Here is a 22,444-nt window from a genome sequence, read left to right as displayed (position 1 = left end):
GCAAACAAGTAATAAGATAGCCTAGGTGATTTTGGCTGTAAAAATAAAAGAATTCTGAAATGGACTGGGGGAAAATATAACTCTCTCCACAACCATCTCTTGTGGAGCTAAAAGTTTCAAACATACTTACTTCGTCTGTCAGTCCCTTAATCTATAGTCCTTTTACTCAAAGTAGGTTTCTCACCCTGCCAACTCTTCTTCCCTCACCCCCAATCTCAGACTAATTTTTAAGAATAATCTAATCAAATATTTACTGAACAGGTTCCACATACACAATTGTTCTAAGGATGGGGAATGGAACAGTATATGAGTTTGAATCTGTTTTATTCTGACTATACTGTAATAGGAAAAATAGGCTCTGAGCATGGGAAAAAATGAATACAAAAAGGCATGCAGTCAAAAAATGATAGAAAAGGGTGCTATAAAGAAAATAAATCCAATTGATGAGGTAAAGGACAAGAGGTTGAGGCAGAAGGGACCTGAGTCTGGGCAGTCAAAGCAGGGAGAGCTGTGGACAGGAAAGAGATGGTCTGTGCCCATTTGAGAATGAGCAACTGAGGCAAAGGGAAGAGCAAGTGCCCATTCTCAGCCTACACAGAAAGCGCAGAGCCCTGCGGAGACCTCCTGGTCACGGCTTCAGAGACTGAGCCCATGGAAGTTCTGTGATGTTTCCCAAATAATTAGCACGGCCCAGATTCCAATAAATCCACGTGATGTCACTCCCTGCTCTTGACCGCTCCCATGCTATCTTTCTCGTTGTGGCACAGTGAAAATGCTAAGTCTCTACCTTCTTCTAAGGCTTCTTCCAACTGCCCTAAAGACATTTGCTCTAAAAGTTGAACTCTGCTTCCCTTATTCAATCTCTCCCTTTCTTGGTGTTCCTTCTCTTCTCTTATTAATATTCTCACTTTTTCTCCACCATAAAAAATAACCCACATACATTGTTTTGCAGTATTTAGTACTGTTCACCACTATGTCCTTCAATGATATTATTGGGTTTATTTTTATTTACTTTTTTTTTTTTTTTAGCAATATTAGCCAACCATTTTCTGCCTGGTCCACATATGTCAGTGTCTCATTGTCTCTGATTCTCTTCTCTTCTCGCATATTCCCCCTTCAGTGTTTCATCCACTGCTGTTTCTTCAACCACTACCTATAGGCTGATGAGTTCCAAATGCTTCCATATCTAAGTATCATGCTCCGGAGCCATCTGTTCAACTCTCGTAACATCTATCTATTTGGAAGTAGATCTAAATATCTCAAAGTGACTTGCCTTCTCCCTAAAATCTAGTCTTTTCTAAATATTCTATCACATTGAAAGACTAAATCATCCTTGACTTCTTCCTCTTTTTCAGGTATTGCATTGATGTATTATTAAGCCCTGTGGACATCTCTTAAGCCTACCCTTCCTGTCCACCTCCACATCCAGCAGCCTAGTGTCCACCCAAATCAGTTGGACCACTGCAAGAACCTGTGAAAACTTTTGCAACTGTCTGTATTTGGGTAGTTCGGGCCCATTTCAGCGGTCTTCCAGAAGGGCAGATTATAATGGTTAGGTGATTGTTTTCAAAAGTCTGTCCTTTTATATTAATTATGCCTTTATGTCTTTTAAGCATCAAGGGTGCTTTGGGTGGACCAAGCATAGGCAATTCAGCCACAAGGCCTTACGTACTCTTTGGGCCTTTGGAACAGTGGAGACATAGCCAAAGCTCAGGGAGAGCCAATTCCCTTTTTCACAAGAATGAGAAAAACGATTTCCTTAGCAAGCTAGAAAGCTTTTCTGTACTTCAGGACCCTGGGAGAAATAAAGGATGAAATAAATTTGGGAAGGATAAGTTCAGCCTGATTACTTGTAGCATAAAAGAGGAAAAGTGGGTGAATGTCAGGCAAGAAGCTGGGGCTGCAGAATCAAAGGGGACAGAGGAAACTGAGATGCTCCAGTAAAAATCAAAGAGCCCTCTGAGGCAGAAACACTGCGCACGGCCTGCTATGCTAACGTAACCTGTGATGTGGGGACTCGCTCTAGAAAGACGGGTCCAGGATTTTCCAGGGAAAGTGTGCATGTTTATAGAAAGGGTGGCTGAACTGACTTGTGCTTATAACTCCAACCTGACTCTGTGACCTGGGCTGCTCAACCCACACTGGGGAAATGAAGAGAGCTTTCTGAGGCAGGGAGGGGTATTGTAAACCACAGGGAGTTTGGAGCCAGACAGAATGTGGTCTCTCTCCTAATTCTGGCACATACATTCTATGTGTCTATGCTCATAGCACGGTGTCTAACAGAGTTTCTTCCTCCAAATCACTCTAATGCATCCAGAACTCTCTTTCTAAAACATAGACTGATCATGTGGCTGATCTTCTTTGAAACACTTTCTGACTCTTCCTTAGCAGAGTGCAATTCAAACTCCTTAGAGTGGCACATGTTTTTCTAAAGGTGCTCTGTCCAGCCTCATCTCCACCATCTTCCTAAATACCCTTCAATTTCACCTACCGACCAAATTCCAGTGGGTCCAAAAACGACCACGTGTAGCATCTTTTTATAATCTATCCCCCATCTTCCAAGACTCCTTTTTCTAGCAGGAAAATGACAATTCATCCCCTATAGTTCAACTCAAATGACATACCCTCTGTGAAGACTTCCTCTGCCTCTGGCATTATTTGCCAAACCCTGTCCCCTCCTTTTCAGTTCATGTTTACTTTGTGGCTGAATCTTTTGAAGAAACTATTACATTTTATTATTATTTGCTAATTTGTTTATTTCACCTGATAGAATTAGTTCTTTGTAGAAAGGCACTAAATACTGAATTATTAATTTTGGCCTCTCCAGAGTCTAACAGGACTTGGTTTGTGAGAGGGTTTATAAGCCAGATGAATAAATGACAACAGGAAAGTATGAATTCAAATGTAAGAAATGACTGAACAATAATGACCCCAAATAGAAAATTGCTACATAATTTGCTTTGGTTGCCTAAACACAACTACTTCCTTGATAACTCTTCCTTGCAGTCACACTGATCATTTTCAGAAACATTAGTTAGGAAAGTGTTCAGATGTAATCATCACTAAGTAACCAGTAACCACACATATTTACTAACTCTTGAATAAATCCACTGATGCTTGGTTATTGCCAGAGTACTTCTGCATAGTTTTAAAAAAATATTAGGCAGTAAAGCCTGTCATGAAGTATTATTATTAGTTCATTACCCATCTTACATAGCCAATTTCAATATAAAAAAGAACTAATGAATTATCTCTTAATTATTAATGAGTACTTAGAAGTACAAGATAGTTTTTCATAGTAGGAAGCATTCTTTTCAATTCATTGTTTTCTTTCCACTTGGTAAATCCGGACATTAAGGCATAGACTCAGTTATCTGCAGGGCACTGGAAATTTTAATAGGCGCAATAGACCCAGATCACTTCACAGATCTTAGCAAAGGACAAGGATACCTGCCACAGACAGGAAGTGCTGGTGGCAGAGACCATCTGGCACATTAAAAGAAAACAACCCACCCACTTACCCACAAAATCTGCTTCATCACCCTGTTAAAATCTTAAACGGGATTGCTTGCTGATTTGATACAGTCACGCATGTAACGGAATTCTCATTTCTATGAATTGAGTGGTATTCTCATAAGACGCAGTAAAAGGAAAGGCATGAGAGTTTTATCGGGCAAGGGGTATACAAGAGGCAGTAAAGCTTCGGGAGGACGAGCACTAGGCTCTGAAGGCACAGGGATGTGGGCTCAAGTCTTGGCCGAGCCACCTATTAGCTGTCTGCCTCTGGGAAAGCTGCCTAACTTCTCTAAATCTCAGGCTCCTCATTTATAAACTGGGACCCAAAATGAACATATGCCAGGGTTGAGGATTAGTGCATAATTCATCTAAGTACTAGCACAGGACCAGGCAGAGAGCAACGGCTAACTGCTAGGTGGTGGTAGTTTAAGCCTTCATCCTTAACAACATTAAATCCTTCTTTGAACCTTGAACTGAAACTAGGTGATTTTTAACACCTTTAAAGATTTCATTACTAATCTTCATTCCATACTGTCCTTCTTGTTGTTGCTGTCATAGATCACTCCATCCATGAAAATAACAACATCTTCCATCAGTGTTCAAGCCAGACAAGTGTAAGCCATGATGGATTCCTCCCTTTCCCTCAGCCCCCTGTCTGATCCGCTGGGAAATTCTATTGATTCTACACAAATACTCCCTTGCTATTGCAATCACCACTGTCCAATACACCATCGTCTCTTCCCTACACACCTACAGTTAACCTTCTGCTGGCTTGTCTGAACCTCTCCAGTCCATTCTTCTCAACACAGAAAGAGGCCTCCAATGGCTTTCCCTTAATTCACATAAAATTGAATTCCAACTCCTATGACCTGACACGGCCCCCTCCCCCAGGTTAAGGTGCTGTCAGGCTTTGGCGATATGAAGTTCGTAGTGTTCCCTATATGATTAATAAATCCTTAGTGGGGAGATACTTTGAGGCTATGTAAATACCCTGTTTCACATTATATTTTCACCCACTAATTTATCATTCATTGATACTTAACTGCAACAACTATTGCTTTAGTTCTTGCCAATTAACAATATCCTAAAGTCTATCATTCCTGCTACGTTTATGAACTGGAATTCTGGTGTAAGGAAGAATTGTCCCCTGTTTACTTACATACTCCATTATTCATTTGTCTCAGTAGTAACTCACAAATATTTCTTTTACTGCATGTATCATAATCCTTTATAATCATTTTATTTTTGCTCATAATACCTCAGACTTGGCTATTGGGAGCTACTTTAAGTCGGCTGTACATCTGGGTTCTAAACCTGGATGAGTGTCAGATGGACTGTGAATTTCTGAAATGGATGCATACTCATCTCAGTGTTTTGGAGCTAACAGTCCATAATAGGACAAGTGGGTCTCAGGGAGGAGAGGAAGGAATTCTGTCTATTATGCTTAAAGCTTTCTGCCTGTCCTACAGGGGAAACCTGAAATTGTCTAGTTGGAGAGGGATGGGGGTTGTAGACTGTGTTACTCAGCACCACTGACATTTTAAAGTGGATAATTCATAATTCTGTGTTGTGTAGAGCTATTCTTGAGTTGTAAGATGTTTAGCAGCACCCCTAACCTCTCCCACAGTAATACCTCCTCCTAGTTGTGAAAACCAAAAATATCTCCAAACACTGCCAAATGTTCCGGCGGGAGGGGGTGGGGCGGGGGGGGGGGCACAGGGACTGGGACAAGATTCCCTCAGTTGATAATCACTGATTTGCAATCAGGAAAATCTTTCTGCCTACACACTTAAGTCATGTGCAATTCAGCTCTCAATAAGAAGACCATTTAGTCTCCATCAGTCTTTCACCATGTCCATCTTTTAGTTGGTTATGAACTTGAGAAGAGAAGGGAAAGAGCATCCTTATCTCCTCAAAACTCCTACCAACATGAATTACTTCAATGCAATGAAATAATGTTTTAAAGAATCATTTTCTTGTGTTCAGTTCCATTCTTTGATGCTCTATTAAGTTTAGAATAATTTGTATGTTTGTTGTTTATTTTTGAGACAGAGACTCAATCTATTATCTAACCTTTCTAATGAACTTAAAAAATGAAAGTTCTTTTGATGGTTATAAAACCTAAAATGAAGCATTCTGTTTATTCTCTGACACCTAAATGAACTGTCTGATATACTATATCCACTTCTACTTTCTTTTCAATATTTATGTGCCCTTCAAAACAACAACAACAAAGCAAAATAAAGAAACAACAGGTAAACAAATCCCTAAAGACCCAGCTTATCTCCATATTTTCTGATGAATTAAATGATCAATGAACATCTTTTTTTTTAATATACTTTATTGATTTTTTACAGAGAGGAAGGGAGAGGGATAGAGAATTAGAAACATCGATGAGAGAGAAACATCAATCAGCTGCCTCCTGCACATCCCCTACTGGGGATGTGCCCACAACCAAGGTACATGCCCTTGACTGGAATTGAACCTGGGACCTTCCAGTCCACAGGCCGACGCTCCATCCATTGAGCCAAACCGGTCAGGGCGATCAATGAACATCTTGTTAAAACTTTACATTTTATAAAAACACAAACTAAATCCCAGGAAAGTACATGATGCGTCTGAAGTCCCAGAGCCAATCAGTGAATAGAGCTCAAACCAAAGCCTCTGCCCCCTAAGTCCCAGCTGTATTCTCAGCACTTTACAACTTGGATGACCACTGTCATAGCTGCCTTCCCTAAAGTCTTATAGAATTTACAGGGTAGCACCTGCAATAAACACCTTATGAATAGATGCCTTTTATTGTTCAAACTTTAAAATTTCCCTTACATTTCTTTTTTCTCAACTAAATGATAAGTTCTGTGAGGACAAAGGACCATATCGAATATCTGCTGCATTACTCGAAGCGCTTTCTGTAGTCTGAGCACCAGTAGAGGCCTAACGAGTCTTTCATAATTGACTGTCTTGCTAATGGTAGGAGAAAGCAGCCAAAGGGTACAATGACCAATGCAGCTGAGAATAGCATCTCTACAGAAACTTTTAAATGTTAGGTCATATAGAAATCTAAAACATGACTGTGTACTTCCGTGTGTGCATACAGCACTGTATAAAGCACACGACTTGCATCTACTCATTCAATCCTCCCAACATCCCTAGTTAGTCCTATCCTTTTTTCTCATTATCCTGATGGAAGCCTAAAGCAGGCACAGAGAAGCTAATCCATATACTCAAAGTTATGCAACTAGGATCATATAAACAGTTAACAGCCAATAGTTGAGGACATTCATTTAATTCACATTGGTGAAGCTCTATACCAGGGGTGGGCAAACTTTTTAACTCGAGGGCCACAATGGGTTCTTAAACTGGACCGGAGGGCCGGAACAAAAGCATGGATGGAGTGTTTGTGTGAACTAATATAAATTCAAAGTAAACATCATTACATAAAAGGGTACGGTCTTTTTTTTTTTTAGTTTTATTCATTTCAAACGGGCTGGATCCAGCCCACGGGCTGTAGTTTGCCCACGGCTGCTCTATACGCATCTATTGTCAAGGCCAGTCACTTTTTTTTGTGATAATTGGTCTTCATGATAGGACTTAGTACCAATGAACAAATAAAAATGTGTTTGAATTTCTAGACTCATTTTCTGTATCAAAGAGACACGGTATATATGGAATTTTATAAACTGACATCTCAATGAACAAAAATATATTTAACATATAGGCTTAAACATTAGAATAAATAAAATCATGATTAGTAAAATTAATACTTTTCTCCAGTAGAATTATTTTAAATTTAATATTAAACATGGAAAAAAGATAGATGCCCAAAGAGATTACAATTATAGTCAAAAGCTGAAAGAGAGAACTGGCTAAGGTAATATATTTGATAGATCAATATAATATGTATTTCATAATTCCAAAGGATAAAATATGTAAAATAGATTGCACTCCTATCTTAATGGTCTTTTAGAAGTAAGTGATTTATATATTATTTCTCCTCAATTTTTTTCTGTCAATTCACAAGGAAAAAAAACACTAGTTTGAGAATGTTGACTAAATTTCTTCTGGATGTGATTAAGGTTCATAAAGAAGAAATGAAGAACAAATTTAAAGAGCCCTTTATGAATGCATTGCAGCACTGTGCCAAGACTTGACTGTGCTTTGAAAAATATATTGCCTTCATAATATAATACTGAAAAATATCACTCTTATTCAAAAGCTCTACCAACAAGCATCCCCACAGAGTTATCAGGCCTAAGTCATTCTTCATCATTCCAGTATACAAAACATGCTAAAAGGACGTTTTAGCCCTTGTGGACCACACCAAGGCAGGCAGACTAAGCCCTGAGAGTTGTGATTGTTCCCCGAACAAAATGAGAAACATAATTCATGTCACAGTCCCACCGCATTATGACTTCTTAAATTTATCATTTCCCCTTGATGACAATAGAAAACTAGTAGCTCAACCAAAAGAAATGTGCACTTCATGTTTCCTTCATTTTTGCACCATTGTATGTTAACTGTATACGTTACTGTTTGCATTTAATGCAGTATGTACACATTTGGGCGTGGGGCACAGTCATGGAAGGGCTCACGTAGATTTTCAGAAGACACTAACAAGACAGATGTGAATTACAAGATTAAAAAAACCTCAAAAAGGAGGCACTACTCACAATGTTCATCAGAGTGAGGAGGTAGTTTTGGACGTGCTCTTTGCCATGGAAACGGACCACAGAGTCATCCACTCCCAGCAGCACTTCAATGTTGTAATCGTTGTCTCCTGCATGTCTGCGACGCCTAATTGTTTGGTTCAGCTGCTGGTCAACGTGGTGGTAAACAGTACCTAGATCATCAAGGCCTTCCAGCGCTGACTCTGTAAAGAAGGGAAAAAAGCAAACAAAAAAAAGCTCAGGCATTTCCGCTTCCCCAAGAGGTCTTCCAATCACTTCTTACAAAAAACGGCTCTTCTAGGGGGCCCACCGCCATAATTCATAATCACTGAGACACTGATTTTCAGTTAATTCTGTAAGTAATGTGCACAGCCATATGCTCAGACAGACAGCCTGTAAATTCAGCCCTGAGGGTAAAATGATACTGCTGCACAGAAAGCAGTGTTGCCATGCTAGTCTGAATGTTCCATGAGGATAAGAGCAGTTTCATATTCCTTTAGCTGCATCCCCAGTACAGAGCAAAGAGAGTGGGGTACAGAAATCTTCTGGCTACCTAGTTATTAAAAAAATTGAGGTTATAAATAAAAAACCACATACTAATAATTTTACAGAGGTTAATTTAAGTAACTACAATCATAGAGTGTAGAATTTGTATGTCATACATTTAAATCGCTCCTTTTTCCAGCAGCCTTAAATTAAAAATTCAATTATAGTGTGGCAACACAACAGCATCTAGTGATATAATTATCGGTCATTATATATTACTTTATTTATTCTGAATATGTTTTTCTAGTGAATGCTGTGAGGGAAGAAGTGGATATACAAGGTACATCCACTTAATATCCAGTTAACACTATAGATCTACACATTTGTACTGGCCATTATTTGAATAGATTTATATAGCAGGTCATTTCAATTGCTAGATAACTGAATCTGTGAGATGCCAAAGTAAGAAAGTCAAAAAATTACGTATGGTTAAAGGTAAATAATAGTATAAGCGATTTTTTAATTTTATTTTTAGTTGAAGGAATTAAAATTTGTTACTTTCCAAATGGAAATACACACACAAACACACAGTCACACACACGCAGAGGCATATATACAGAGAAATAAACATACAGATATACATATGTCTGTCTATTTATCTATCTATCTCTCTGGAGAAAGTGAACTGAGGCATTCTTAGTTTCTAAAGATCTAGATAATATGCCTTCAGATTACCAAATATTTGGCAAATAAAATGTTTTTGGGTGGATTGAAAAATAAAATCTACCATTTGGATACTAAAATAAAAGCTATACAAAATTGCTGGTGGAAAACTGAAAGCATATTCATTCATTTCCATTTTGAATATATAAAACCTGGAAAAAAATTTTTACACATTGCTTTGATGTCTAAAACAACCACATATCTAAAAACACGCCTGACAGAACCGTGTCTGACTCACACTATATACGAAGGTTTATTTAATACTGAACTGGGGCCTGTAAGCTATTTGAATTAGTGTCTGACATTAATGAATAGGCATTTTCCTTTCCACCTTTGTGGTTTTAGTAAAGTTGAGGGGTAAACAAAGATGTCTCTTGGCCAGAAAGATTGATGACCAAGCCATAGCCACATGGGATTAGAAATAGTGGAAGTACAGATCCCACTCACACCCTTTCCACTTAAAAAAAAAAAAAAGAAGCAAGCAAGCAACACCAGCATCCTCCCCTACAGTAGGGCCATAAGCTCTGAATGTAACTACTCAGATTTGAAAGCTATACTGTAATTCGCTTTGACCAAAGCCCAACTGCTGGACCATTAGCTGGGAATTTTCTCCTCATCAGGGAATCACACTGGCTCCACAACACATAAATAACTCTCGCCACCATCCACATCAAATGGAAAGCTTTCCTCAAAAGTTGTTTTTAAGAGTTGCAAACCCTCATTGAAGGCAAGAGGCTACACCTGCAGACAGCTTTACTATTCAACCTCAAGTCTTTTCACACACTTGAGAATGTGAAAGGTTGTGATTGCATACAAACAGAAAATTCATACATGCACTCCCACTTCTAAAAATGGTTCTTTGGGGCAGCACTGTCAGTGACCACATCCAGTGGAAATATAACAGCAATGTCATCATATCATTAAGTCTGAGGCATGAATGAAGGAGGCTGGATACTTGTTTCAGAGAGAAGGTTCATTCTGCTCTAATACACCTTTGGTTTGGCCTTTCTATCTCTCCTTGAACAGGCAGTTTTCTGGAAAGAGAAGAGAATCTGTGTTTCTCTCTCCCCCCCATCCCCCACCCCCTTTCTCTCTTAATTGCATGGAACCTAGGGAGGAAGAAGGAAGCCTTTTTCTTTCGATCATTGCCTTTATTCAATCAAGAATACTTCTGTCCTTATTTCCCCCTGTGCTGTACAATGTTCTTTTTTATTATTACTAGATGAGCATTGCCAAACATTTAAAGAAAAGCAGTGGAATAACTTCTGACACTTATTATCTATACACACCTCTGTTAATTACAGATAGTTCTGAGTCTGCAAAATATCTTCATTCATCATGAAATATCCTCAGTATGCCCACTTTATAATATAATGGTAAAATGGTCAGTAGCACAGGCTTTTAAGCAGACATACCTAGCTTTAAATCCTAGGAGTGTCACATCCTAACAGTGGGCTTTTATTTAAGGCTAGGGGCCCAGTGCACGAATTTGTGCACCTTTAAAGGAACTGTGGGCTGCGAGGCTGCGGTGGGCACAGGGGCGGGTCTTGGCCGATCACCCACACCCCCACCTGGCACCTCCTGCCATGGCACCCAGTCCCTGTCTGCCAGCAGCTCCACTCCTGCTGCTGCCGCTCCCATGTGGTGATGGCGCTGACCCTGCTTGCACCCACTGATGGCACAGAGCAGTTGGAGCCGGTGCCAGCAGCAGGTGTGAGTGGGACTGGTGCTGTCAGTGAGTGCAAGCTGCAGTTGCTGTCCTGATCCTCCCTCAGGAGCAGGGGGAGGTGGAGAAGCCCTCAGGGGCAATTGGGGCCTGCGCCAGCAGTGAGTGTGAGTGGTGACTCCGGCATCCACGGCGGATGCGAGAGGGGGCTGCCGGCCCCGATTGCCCCTCAGGAGCAGAGGGAGGTAGAGAAGCCCTGAGGGGCAATCAGGCCAGCAGCTGCCACTCACACCCACTGACAGCGCTGAGCGATTGGGGCCAGTACTGGGCGCCGGCAGCAGGTGCAAACAGTGGCTCCAGTGCCAGCAGTGGATGAGAGTGGGGCCAGCGCCACCAGAGGCTTGCCCCAATGACAGCGACTGGTGCCCCGCCTTGGTCTGGCACCCTCGCTCACCTGCTCCACTATCCTGCTACAGCCGATGCCCCGCCATGTTCTGAGTACGCCCCCTAGTGGTCAGCGCACATCACAGCGACCGGCTATTCGGTTGTTCCACCGTTTGGTCTATTTGCATATTAGGGTTTTATGTATGTATAGATGCCTAACTTCTTTGACCTTCAGTTTCTTCATCTGTAAAACTCTGCAGATTTGCTGTGATGATATGATTAACAATCACACACAAAAAAGAAAATTGTGCACACTGCCTCACGTTAGTGCTTAACAAGCACTATTTACAGCCACTAGTTCCATAGTGATGGTGTGATGGTTTCCCATTAAGAGAAGACATAATTTTTTGATGCTTCCCACATTCTGTTTTGTAGATTGCAAATCAAACAGTTATTCTTTTAAAACAGATGAGGGAAAAAAAAAACTTGAATTAGTGAAACTCTGAACTGCTGGTAACTTTAGAAAGGATGGGAGTAACAATATCTCCTGCAGTGCACAAAGTAGACACAAGAGAGAAGAATCTAGAATGTTTATGTTCAATGTTAGATTAGGATTAAAATCAATGAGACAAGCTTCCTTAGTAGACTAAAAACATACAAAATTGGAAAGAGTTAGCTTATAGATGGCACTGATGTTCATCCCACACACACTTATTGAGTACCCACACAGGTGGTAGACCCTGAGAAGGTAAACAACTACTCAGCGCTTCTCCAGGTGGAACCCCTGGGAACCACACAGCTGTACTGGATTTATAATATTCAGAATGTAGCTGAATTTTATAATGTAGTAACAAGTACGTAGGCTTGAGTCACTTTCAGAATTGCTAGGTTAAGCAGATCTAATCAGGGTGCTAAAGCATGCCTTTTACTAGAGTTCACACCTCTATAAAGCTTCAGCGTTAAAAGAGCTGACACACTTTGACAAGTCTCTGTCTAATTCTCCATGGTCTCTGTGCCCCCATAGGAATAGCAACATAAAGCCACTATCATTCTAATCCTGTCCAACCACTCCCTAGAAGATCTGTTCACTGAGAAGGGGACTGAGAGGAATCACAGGGAAGTCAGCAGCCAAGTTCACGAAGTGAAAGCTGAGCGACATTTTGCACTGGGTGTTGCAAACTATGGATCCTGGTGTCATACTGATACATGAGCACATCAAGGGGACTTGAATGGCAGTGATAGATGCAATAACAAAATTAGCAGGAAAACTGAACATCTTAAAATAAATAAGTCACTGCACTAAGTATAGTGGTGCTACACTTCCTCACTTCATTCCAGAAAGTGACACTCAGGGTACTTTTCAAGCTTTCCAGAAATATCCGATGCAACCCCACAGTATTTAGATTGAGTGTGCTCTCTCTTTTTGGAAAATGTAAGTTTTTGAAACTTACCTGAGGAATTAGGATTAATATTTTGGAAACATTTTGACTGTATCCTTTTGTGTACCCCCTAGCTTCCCAATTGCTATATATGAACTTTCAGAAAAAGAATCATCCTATATAATAAAAGGCTAATACACAAATCAACTCAACTGAATGGCGAACAACCAGTTGTTATGATGCAATCTGACCATCAGGGGACAGATGCTCAATGCAGGAGCTACCCCCAGTAGTCAGTGTACTCCCACAGAAGGAGCTCCACTCAGCCAGAAACCGGGCTCATGGCTGGCGAGCGCAGCGGTTGTGGCAGAGCCTCTCTGGCCTCCATGCCAGTCGGACATCCCCCAAGGGCTCCCAGACTGCCAGAGGGTGCAGGCTGGGCTGAGAGAATCCCCCCAGTGCATGAAATTCATGCACTGGGCCTCTAGTTTTACTATAAAACCTGTTTTTATTGAAATAAAATATTTGGGGGGACATAGGTAAAAAAGTATAGTTATTTTAGTGTTAAATATAGAATTGTGTTAACCCAGAATTTTGAACTTATCAAACAGAAAAAGTAGAATATGACTTGTTTTGCTGATTATGGACACTGAAGCTTAAGACATTTTCAGAATGGAATATGGCATGTGTCTATGCCTAATTATCTTTACATTGCAGTATTGGAGAAATCATTCTGCACCCCAGAAAAATGTCTATGGTCTGGAAAATGACAGGAGACAAAAATAACATTGGAAAGGTACAAATTTTGATCAAGTTCTCAATCTGATACAAATATATTTGGGGTTGGAAATATATATATATATATATATATATATATATATATATATATATATGGCACCTATCAACACTAATAAAAGAGAAAAATGGTAATTGGCGTACGACGATACCCTTTTCATTGGCTAATCAGGGCTATATGCAAATTAACTGCCAACTATGATTGGCAGTTAACTGTCAACTAAGACTGGCAGTTAACTGCCAACAAGATGGCGGTTAATTTGCATATGTAGGCACAATGCAGGGATGCGAAAGGGAAAGCAGGAAGAAGCCCCCTGCCACTGACAGTGATCGGAAACCCAGGGGGGAGCTAAGAGCTGGGGGGCAGGGCAAAGGCGGCCCTGGGGCTGCCTTTGCCCTGCCCCCCAGCCATGATCGGAGAATCAGGCGCCTTTGCCGCCCTGGCCAGTGATAGCAGGAAGTAGGGGTGGAGCCAGCGATGGGAGCTGGGCACGGTCGAAGCTGGCAGTCCCGGGAGCTAGGGGTCCCTTGCCTGGGCCTAAAGCGGAGCCCACGATCGCGGGGCCGCTGCAGCTGCGGGTCCCCGCTGCCCGAGCCGGACGCCTCAGCCAGAGGCGTTAGACCTGGGCAGGGGCGGAGCCTGCAACCGCGGGGAGCTGGGGGTCCCCTGCCCAGGCCTGACACCTCTGCCAGAGGCCTCAGGCCTGGTCAAGGGGCCGATCCAGTGATTGGTGATCGGAGGGTGATGAGGGTCAACTCCTCTGGCCGAGGCATCAGGCCTGGGCGGGGGGCTGAGCCGGGGATTGGGGGGATATGATGGTCCCCTTGCCCAGGCCTGAAGCCTGGGTCAGAGGTGTCAGGCTTGGGTGGGGGGTGGAGCAAGCGATCAGAGGGAGATGGGGGTCCCCTGCCCAGGCATGGTTCCTGGGCCAGAGGCCTCAGGCCTGGGCGGGGGCCAGAGCCAGTGATCGGGGGGAGATGGGGGTCCCCTGTCCAAGCCTGACACCTCTGTCAGAAGCGTCAGGCCTGGGCAAGGGTCCGATCCTGCGATTGGAGGGTGATGGGGGTCAACGCCCGAGGGCTCCCAATATGTGAGAGGGGGCAGGCTGGGCTGAGGGACACTCCCCCCCACACACACCCAGTGCACGAATTTCGTGCACCGGGCCCCTAGTATATATATAAAAGCCTAAGTGACCATTATGACCAGTTGACTGGTCGCTATGATGTGCACTGGCCACAAGGGGGCAGATGCTGAACACAGGAGTTGCCCCCTTGTGGTCAGTGTGCTCCCACAGCCAACCTCCCGTGGCCAGCCAAGTTCCCGTGGTCCCTCCCCCTGGCCAGCCGGCCCCTATTGGCCCTGACCCCACCCATGCACAAATTCATGCACCAGGCCTCTAGTCCTATATAATAAAAGGTTAATATGCAAATTGTCCCCTCGACCAGAAGTTCAACAGGGAGTTTGACCAGGGTGCAGGGCTGGCTGGCCAACTGCCCACATCCCCACCCCTAGCCAGCCTCACCCCCGATTGCCCCCCAACCCCAATTGGGAGACGGGGCTGGCCCGGCCTACCAACAGCCCACTGCCCCTCCCCCCAGCAGGCCCAGCCCATGGCCCTCACCGGGGTGGGCCGGCCAGACCCCACCCGTGTACGAATTCCTGCACCGGGCCTCTAGTACTATGATAAAAGCATGAACGATTCGTCAACCTCATATTCTAGTCTCTCCTTCCTAAGAAACACAATGTCAATTTTATTTGTTGTGGCAATAAATCCAGCTAGAAGTCATTCCCAGGCTCCCTATGACTGAGGACCACGCATGACTAAGAACAAGCCAAGGTGATATGAGCAGAAGTTTAGCTTGCTCCTCAGTGATTTAAATTACTTGTATGGAGAGCTGCCGTGGAGGCTCCCCAAAGGAAGGGGATTCATCGTGGCAGGTTCCCCTCCCCTTTGTCCCTTTACTCCATATTTCTTCCTGCTGCCTGGGAACATGGGCACGATGCCAGGAGTTCTATGAGGTGACGCTGGAATCAAGGCAAGTGCTAAATATGGCAGGGCAGCTATAAAGAAGGGCTCTGACCCCACAGCGACTGTGGGGCTATCATCCCCACCCTGGATGGACTGCCCAGCGCCAGACTTTGCTCTACATGAGGAATAGCACTGCCATTGCATTTTGGCCACGTTTTGGTTTTGTTTTTTTTATGGCACCAAATCTAGTCCTAATAGATATGACACTGAAAATATTTAACCTTGTTGTCTAGATTAGCACACCTACTACCTTTGGGAATGCAAGTTAATTTTCATGTGAATAACTGAATGATAAAGCAAGATTCACTTTACCAAAATGTTCCATAGTAGCTTTCTTTATAGTATATACACTTCAGAAAATGAGAATCACACTGTTTTGCAGTATCAAAAATACAGAATAGTGGTGAAAATCAAGTGATTTTTCAATAGTAGGTGGAGATGCTAAGATCAGATCTAAAAATAGGCATAAAAATCCAACAAATGTCACATGGTAACATCAGAGTGCAGTTAACTTAAATAATTGTGTTGACCTGTTTGTATGATCCAGCATCAATAATTTTTGCACTAATATGTATATTTTTAAATCTCTATCATCAACCCCTAAAAAATATACAGTAACAACATCTCTAAATGTATGGGGCCACCATTTTACCAAGATACAAAATGTTTCAGTGAAAAGCAGCTTAATCTTTCACCAAATGGGAAATTCCATAATGATACTTCAAAGAACTATATTCAGGCCAATGTATGATGTCAACTCTGAAGTTTCATTAGGTAACTATTGCTGTTAAAAAAAGAAAAGAAAAGAAAAAAAGGACATTACCGTTAAATGGATATTTATTTCCATGATTTCTTTTCCCCAAAAGTTCTAATTCTAAAATACATGTTGCTTTTGTTTTAATTGACTAACATATGGCATTTTTAAAATGGAAAACTTATTACTTTTTTAAGTAAAAAATAAAAATGCTTTTATGCTTTAGGTTTGTAATCATTAACCAAACAAAACAGAAAAGTCACCTCAATGTCCAATACATAGAAAATTATGACTTTTAATAAAAATCTCCTATATGTTAGAGAATATTTTTATCTGCGAATAAAGAAAACTTCACTTAAAGTATTTTAAACAACCAGAAAACATGTGTTTTCCTTATAAGACATCCAAAGGTAGGGCAATTTCTGGGTTAATCGGTTCATCAGCAATAAAATATCACGTAGCCATTTTTTCCATCTTTCCATACCCTGCTATTCTTGGTGTCTAAGTGTTATCTTCAGATTAGCTTCTTTGATTATTCGCAAATGGCTACATTAATTCTAGCAGCGTAGCCAGACACAACAAATTTTACCTTCACTGGTCTTCCTTAGGAATAGACAAAAATCTTTCCTAGAAGCCCTCTGGCACATTTAACTACATGTTTCAGTGGCCAGAACTGAATCAAATGCCCATGTAAAAATCATTCATAAATAAGAACAGAACCCCACTATGTCTTAGTTCAATCAGAAATCAGCCTCTGTGACTGAGGCCAGCCTCCACTGAAGCATATGTTTAGGAAAAGTTTGGGTTTGTGAATAATAATAAGGTCCTATTTTAAAAAATTGAGGGAAAGCCTTAAAATAAAAGGCGGGGGAGAGGGAAATGGATGTTGTATAGACAACTCACATTGCTGAATCCTCCATTTCAGATCCTCCTCTTCCCGCCTTTCCTAGTAACTGTCTTCCACTGGTTCCTTTTATTCTATCTTAGTTTGCATCAATACAGTTGGTGTTTAATTTTTCTTATTGTAATCTATTGCATAGAGATCACTTCTGCACTCTTTTGGCCTCTTAATGTTTTCGGAAAGATACAGTTCATTCCTGGAGTGGTGAACTCTATTCATTGTTGCTCGCTCAGCCCCATTCCAATCATTTCTTGAATAAATCAACTAAAATGTTTGGGTGTGGGCTGAGTTGCCAGACAAAATACAGTATTTTCGGTTAAACTCCAATTTCAGATAAATAACAACTTGGGGAGGGGGGATAGGTATGTCCCAAACATTCATTGAGACATACCTAATACTAAAATCTTACTCACTGTTTATCTAAAATTAAAATTTAAATAAAGATCCCATATTTTTAAAAAATATTTGTATTGATTTTTATTGAAGCAAGGAGAGTAAGAGAGAGAGAGAGAGAGAGAAACATCAATGATGAGAGAGAATCACTGATCAGCTACCTCTTGCACACCCCACACTGGGGATCGAGCCCACAACCTGGGCATATGCCCTGACACCGAGAATCGAACCATGACCTCCTGGTTCATATGTTGATGCTCAACCACTGAGTCGCATTGGCTGGGCTGATATATTTTTATTTGCGAAATCTGGCAATTCTAGGTGTGGGGCGACTATCATTCTCCAGGCAGTCCACGTAGTTACGTGGATTTTGGAAGACAGTACAGTTTTTAATTTTCAAATTTTATCACTCTATACAATTACTAGCATTCCAATAAACAATTCTCTTCCTCTTGATTATAAATTATACTCTTTCTTCCTTATGGTGTTTGTAATTGAGTTCTACTAACTTGAAGAGTAGAGGAAGAAGTCCTCTTGCACAATTTACTAGATTACATCCCCTCAGTCTCACAATGCTAGAAGTTAAGTTGCATAAAGAGAGGTAGGATTCCATTCTACAGCTGTGACTTTCAAAGCTCAAATTATTTCTTTTAGTTGCCGCTTTGCTACTTTATTAAGGGTAAAAGATTTCTTCACTTCAAATTTCCACAGACATTCTACTTGAGCATACTAAGTTTTTCCTCAAAGGCCTACTGAATGATTTTATATAAATTTAAAGAAGATGTTATATCCAAATTATGAATATTAACAATTCCATGTGTTCTTTTCAATAAATACCTAAAGAGCAGGGACCACTTGACCAGACACCATTCTAATCACTGGGAGGATAGCAGTGGACACTGGGAGTATAGCTTGATCCTGCAGACTAAATTTCCAAAGATAAGAATGATGAAGCATAAGAAGAATAAAACAGAATGAGGAGGGTAAGAGTGACAAAATGAGATAGGCACAAGATCTTTCATAGTAAGGTACAGTACAAAACTCCTAACCCACAATATTCAAGTGAAATTTAATGCCAGCACTTTTCCATTCAAGTAAAATTAACGAGCCAGCCATTCTTAACGTGAATTTCTACTAACAACACATATTGGATAAAACTATTCTTAGTCTAAGGAATAAAGTATGCCAGAGGAAAGGCAGTTATATTTACACTGTATCCTATGCCTTTGTTACATTGTCCCAGATAGTACTGATCATATGGCAGCAAAAAAAAATTGGGGGCATTTTTACATCTATTTATTTTTAAAACGTCAAATACATAAAGTTTTAATAGCTGTTTTAGTGTTTTATCTTATAATTCTAACATTCCAATCAGTTCTGGGTTGATTTTGACTGATTTTTCTCATCAATGTGGGTTGCATTTTCCTGCTTCTTTGCATACTTGCTGACTTTCACGAGGTGTCCGACGTGGTAAATTTTACTTTGGCTGCTGGATGCATTTGTATTCCTATAAATATTCTCAAGCTTTGCTCTTAGATGGCGTTAAAAATACTTGAAAAACAGTTTGGTCCTTTCAGATCCTGCTTTAACGCTGTATTAATCAGGATCAGACCAAGGCTCATGTAGGGCTAGTTACTCACAATGACTGAGGCAAGACCCCTCTGTGTGCTCTATCCAGTGCTGGGAGAATCATGGGATAGTCCCGTCTGCCAGAAGGGAGCAAGCCCCTTTCCCAGCCCCACGAAAAGGCAGGCACTGTTGCCTCTAACCCTCCCAGGTGATTCCTCTCCAAGCTCTGCATAGTGTCCTCACATGAATGTGTGTATCAGAACTCGGCTAAATACTAGCGGGAAACCTCCACAGATCTTCAGAGCTCCACCTCTCTTTTGCTCCCTCTCCTCCCATGCTCAGGCTTCTGAACGCTGGCCTCCTTCATCTTCTGGACTCCTAGCTCTGGCTTCTCAACTCTTCCCTGGCATTCAGATGGAAAACTCTCCAGGAAGCAGACTGGAGTAAAGCTGAGGCTCACCTCGCTTGCTTCTCATCTCTTAGGAATCACTGTCCTTTGTTGCCAGATACCCAGTGTTTGCAGACGATGGTTTCTTATATTTTTCCCATTGCTGGTTGTTTAAAGGAGGGAAATTCAGTCTCCGTTATTTCATCTTGGCTAGAAGCAGAAGTTCACTTAATTGGATTTTGCTGAGAACGTATGGTGCTTCCAAAGCTTAGGTTTACAGGCACGTTACTTTGTGACACGACTTAGAATTTTCTATAACCATTAAGCTGTCCCTAAATGACTATCTATACACATTTACTTGGCCTTGTAGAAGTCAGGTAGTAGTAAAATGTTCAGTGTAAAAACCCTCACATTGCTCTTTCAATTAAAAAAAATCATACATTCATGAGATATTAAATCTCCTTGAAAACGTCCTTGCAATACAGGGTATCATATGCAAGGGAGAGCAATTTAAGGTTGAACAGCCTTTAGTAAATTTCAAAAAAAAAAATCTCATTTACCTTTCTCATAAAAGCTGTCCATTAAAAGCTGGCTGTGCCAAAAGGTACTAGAAATGTGTTTACAGAAAAAAAACCACACACACACACACACACACACACACACACACACACACACACACACACACACACAACTGTCTTCCAAGAGTAGAAAAGAAAAAAAAAAAAAAGGCTGCTTGTTACTTAACAAAAACACAGAGGAGTTCAAAAAATTAAAGCCTTAGCAAACATAGGTATTGCTTTATACTCCAAAGAATATGATGTTTGAAATAGTCATTGAAAATGTTTTACACTGAGTTTTTTAGAGAATTGCAAACTAGAGTTCTAAAAAATGATAATTTGATGATAAAAAATTGGGAGTGAACTTCAGGAAGTCATTGAAGGGAAGAAATAAATTCTATATATCTGTACCTTGCCTATTATCCTGGCATAAATACTAGTAATTTTTTTCTCTCACTTTCAAATGTGTCCTGGTTAGAACAGTCAGTGGAGTGGTCACCCTTCTAGGTCTCTCAGTCTCAGAGCATGTGATTTCTAGAAGGCAGGGCTGGATCTATATAATTCTCCTTTGTGCACTTGTGTTCAATGACAGCAGAGAGACTGGGATAACAGGACTTCCGTGTTCTGGCTGCAGTGATGTTCTTTCCTCGCTGTGGAATGGCTGGTGAATGTGACTGATCGGTGTCAGCATCCATCCCAACTTCCTTGTGGTGCGGGCTCCTGCAGAGGATGGAACCATGTGCCCCACATGTTTGCAGGGAGGATTCCAGGTGAGAATTTAGTTAAGCCAAGAAGATGCACTCAAGTGAGCTATGACACTCGAAGTGGCAAATGTGGTGGGGGAAAGGCTGTGGAGATGGGTTTTCTTTAGCAGCATCCGAGTTGACAATGACAGGGAAGTGTGGGGCAGTCATGGCAGTTTATTATCCTCAGAAGACATCTTCAGTGGCCAGGTCTGGGAGTCAGCAGATGCAATGGCCAGGCCTGGGCGGCTGCTTGCTCATTCTTCCTCTCTGACTACTGCAGCAACAGCAGCTGCCCGGGTGGGCCCACCTACCGTATCCTCTGGGAACTAGTCCTGGAGCCCAAGCCTAGAGGCCACTCCTCCAATCCGCCCATCAATTTAATGTGCACTTAATTATTTATATTAAATCCTTTCAAGCTTAAAATAGCTAGTGTGGTTTCAATTTCCTGGAACTGAACCTTGACATATATATGGTAAGTTATTTAACAAAACTGGGACTCATATACATAGCTGTGTAATAAGAGGGCTGGGCTGTTTAATGACCTGCAAGATCGCTTCTACCTCTAGAATTCTGCTTCTGTGATTCTACACTTTAGTAGAGTTTGCCTAACATCTGCAATTTTCTCTCCTTCATTCCTCAGAAACTGCTTCCAAGCTGGACTCCAGCTTATATTGCCATATAACTATTTCAGTAACATCACTATTAATATTCTTTTAGTATTCAGAAACTACACCAAAAGCCATTGGGTGTATACAAGGCAGGAATGAGGGATCACTTAGTCATTCAACAAACATTTTTTAGCAAGTATTATGTGCCAGGTGCTTTTAAGTGGTCTTATATAATAAAAGCATAATATGCAAATCGACCAAATGGCATAACTACCAATTGCTATGTTGTGCACTGACAACCAGGGGGCAGACGCTCAATGCAGGAGCTTCCCCCAGCCTTCAGGCCCCAGGTAAGCCAAGAAGGGTGCCAGCGGGGGCCCCCCATCACCCTGCCAGTCACCCCACAGATCAGCCCTGATCCCTGGCCAGGCCTAGGGACCCTACTCATGCACAAATTTAATACAGTATTATATAAACTCCTTAACTTATTAGTCCAATGATCATCTCATGGCACACATAAACTAATAACTAAAATTCTGTGGCACACCAAAAATATATCTTTTGCTAATCTGACAAAAAAAAAAGGTATAATTTTGATTCACACCAGATGGCTACTGTTGTGTTGGTTGTTGTCATTTTTTAATTTGACAATCTAAGGGACAAGAGGTCAGTGCCCCTGACTAAATAAGTATTGCATGTTTTAAAAATTCTTGCGGCACACCAGTTAAAAAAATAACTGACCTAGGCCATGTGTTTAGACAAAACATTCCTGGAAATAATTTTTATCTTTTTCTTGCTTGCAATTTAATAGCTTTCAGTCTCCACCTTATAGAGAGCCCTTTCTAGTCCAGGCTTCAGGCAGGATTGCTTCTTCTATACAAA

The 22,444-nt window shown here is 41.3% G+C and overlaps 1 protein-coding gene across 1 annotated transcript in view; it reads right to left on the bottom strand.

The window, feature by feature from the left end:
• Positions 1-22,444, bottom strand: part of ADAMTS3 (ADAM metallopeptidase with thrombospondin type 1 motif 3) — a 252,994-nt gene that overhangs the window by 46,377 nt on the left and 184,173 nt on the right. The window contains exon 5 of the mRNA XM_059669067.1: positions 8,187-8,386. Within this exon, the coding sequence (XP_059525050.1) occupies positions 8,187-8,386 (200 nt within the window). The remainder of the gene's footprint in view (positions 1-8,186; positions 8,387-22,444) is intronic.

Source organism: Myotis daubentonii, chromosome 1 (genome assembly GCF_963259705.1).
Source record: "Myotis daubentonii chromosome 1, mMyoDau2.1, whole genome shotgun sequence".
Classification (NCBI taxonomy): Eukaryota; Metazoa; Chordata; class Mammalia; order Chiroptera; family Vespertilionidae; genus Myotis; species Myotis daubentonii.
Note: the sequence above shows the minus strand (reverse complement) of the source record. Positions and strands in the feature narration are given on the sequence as shown.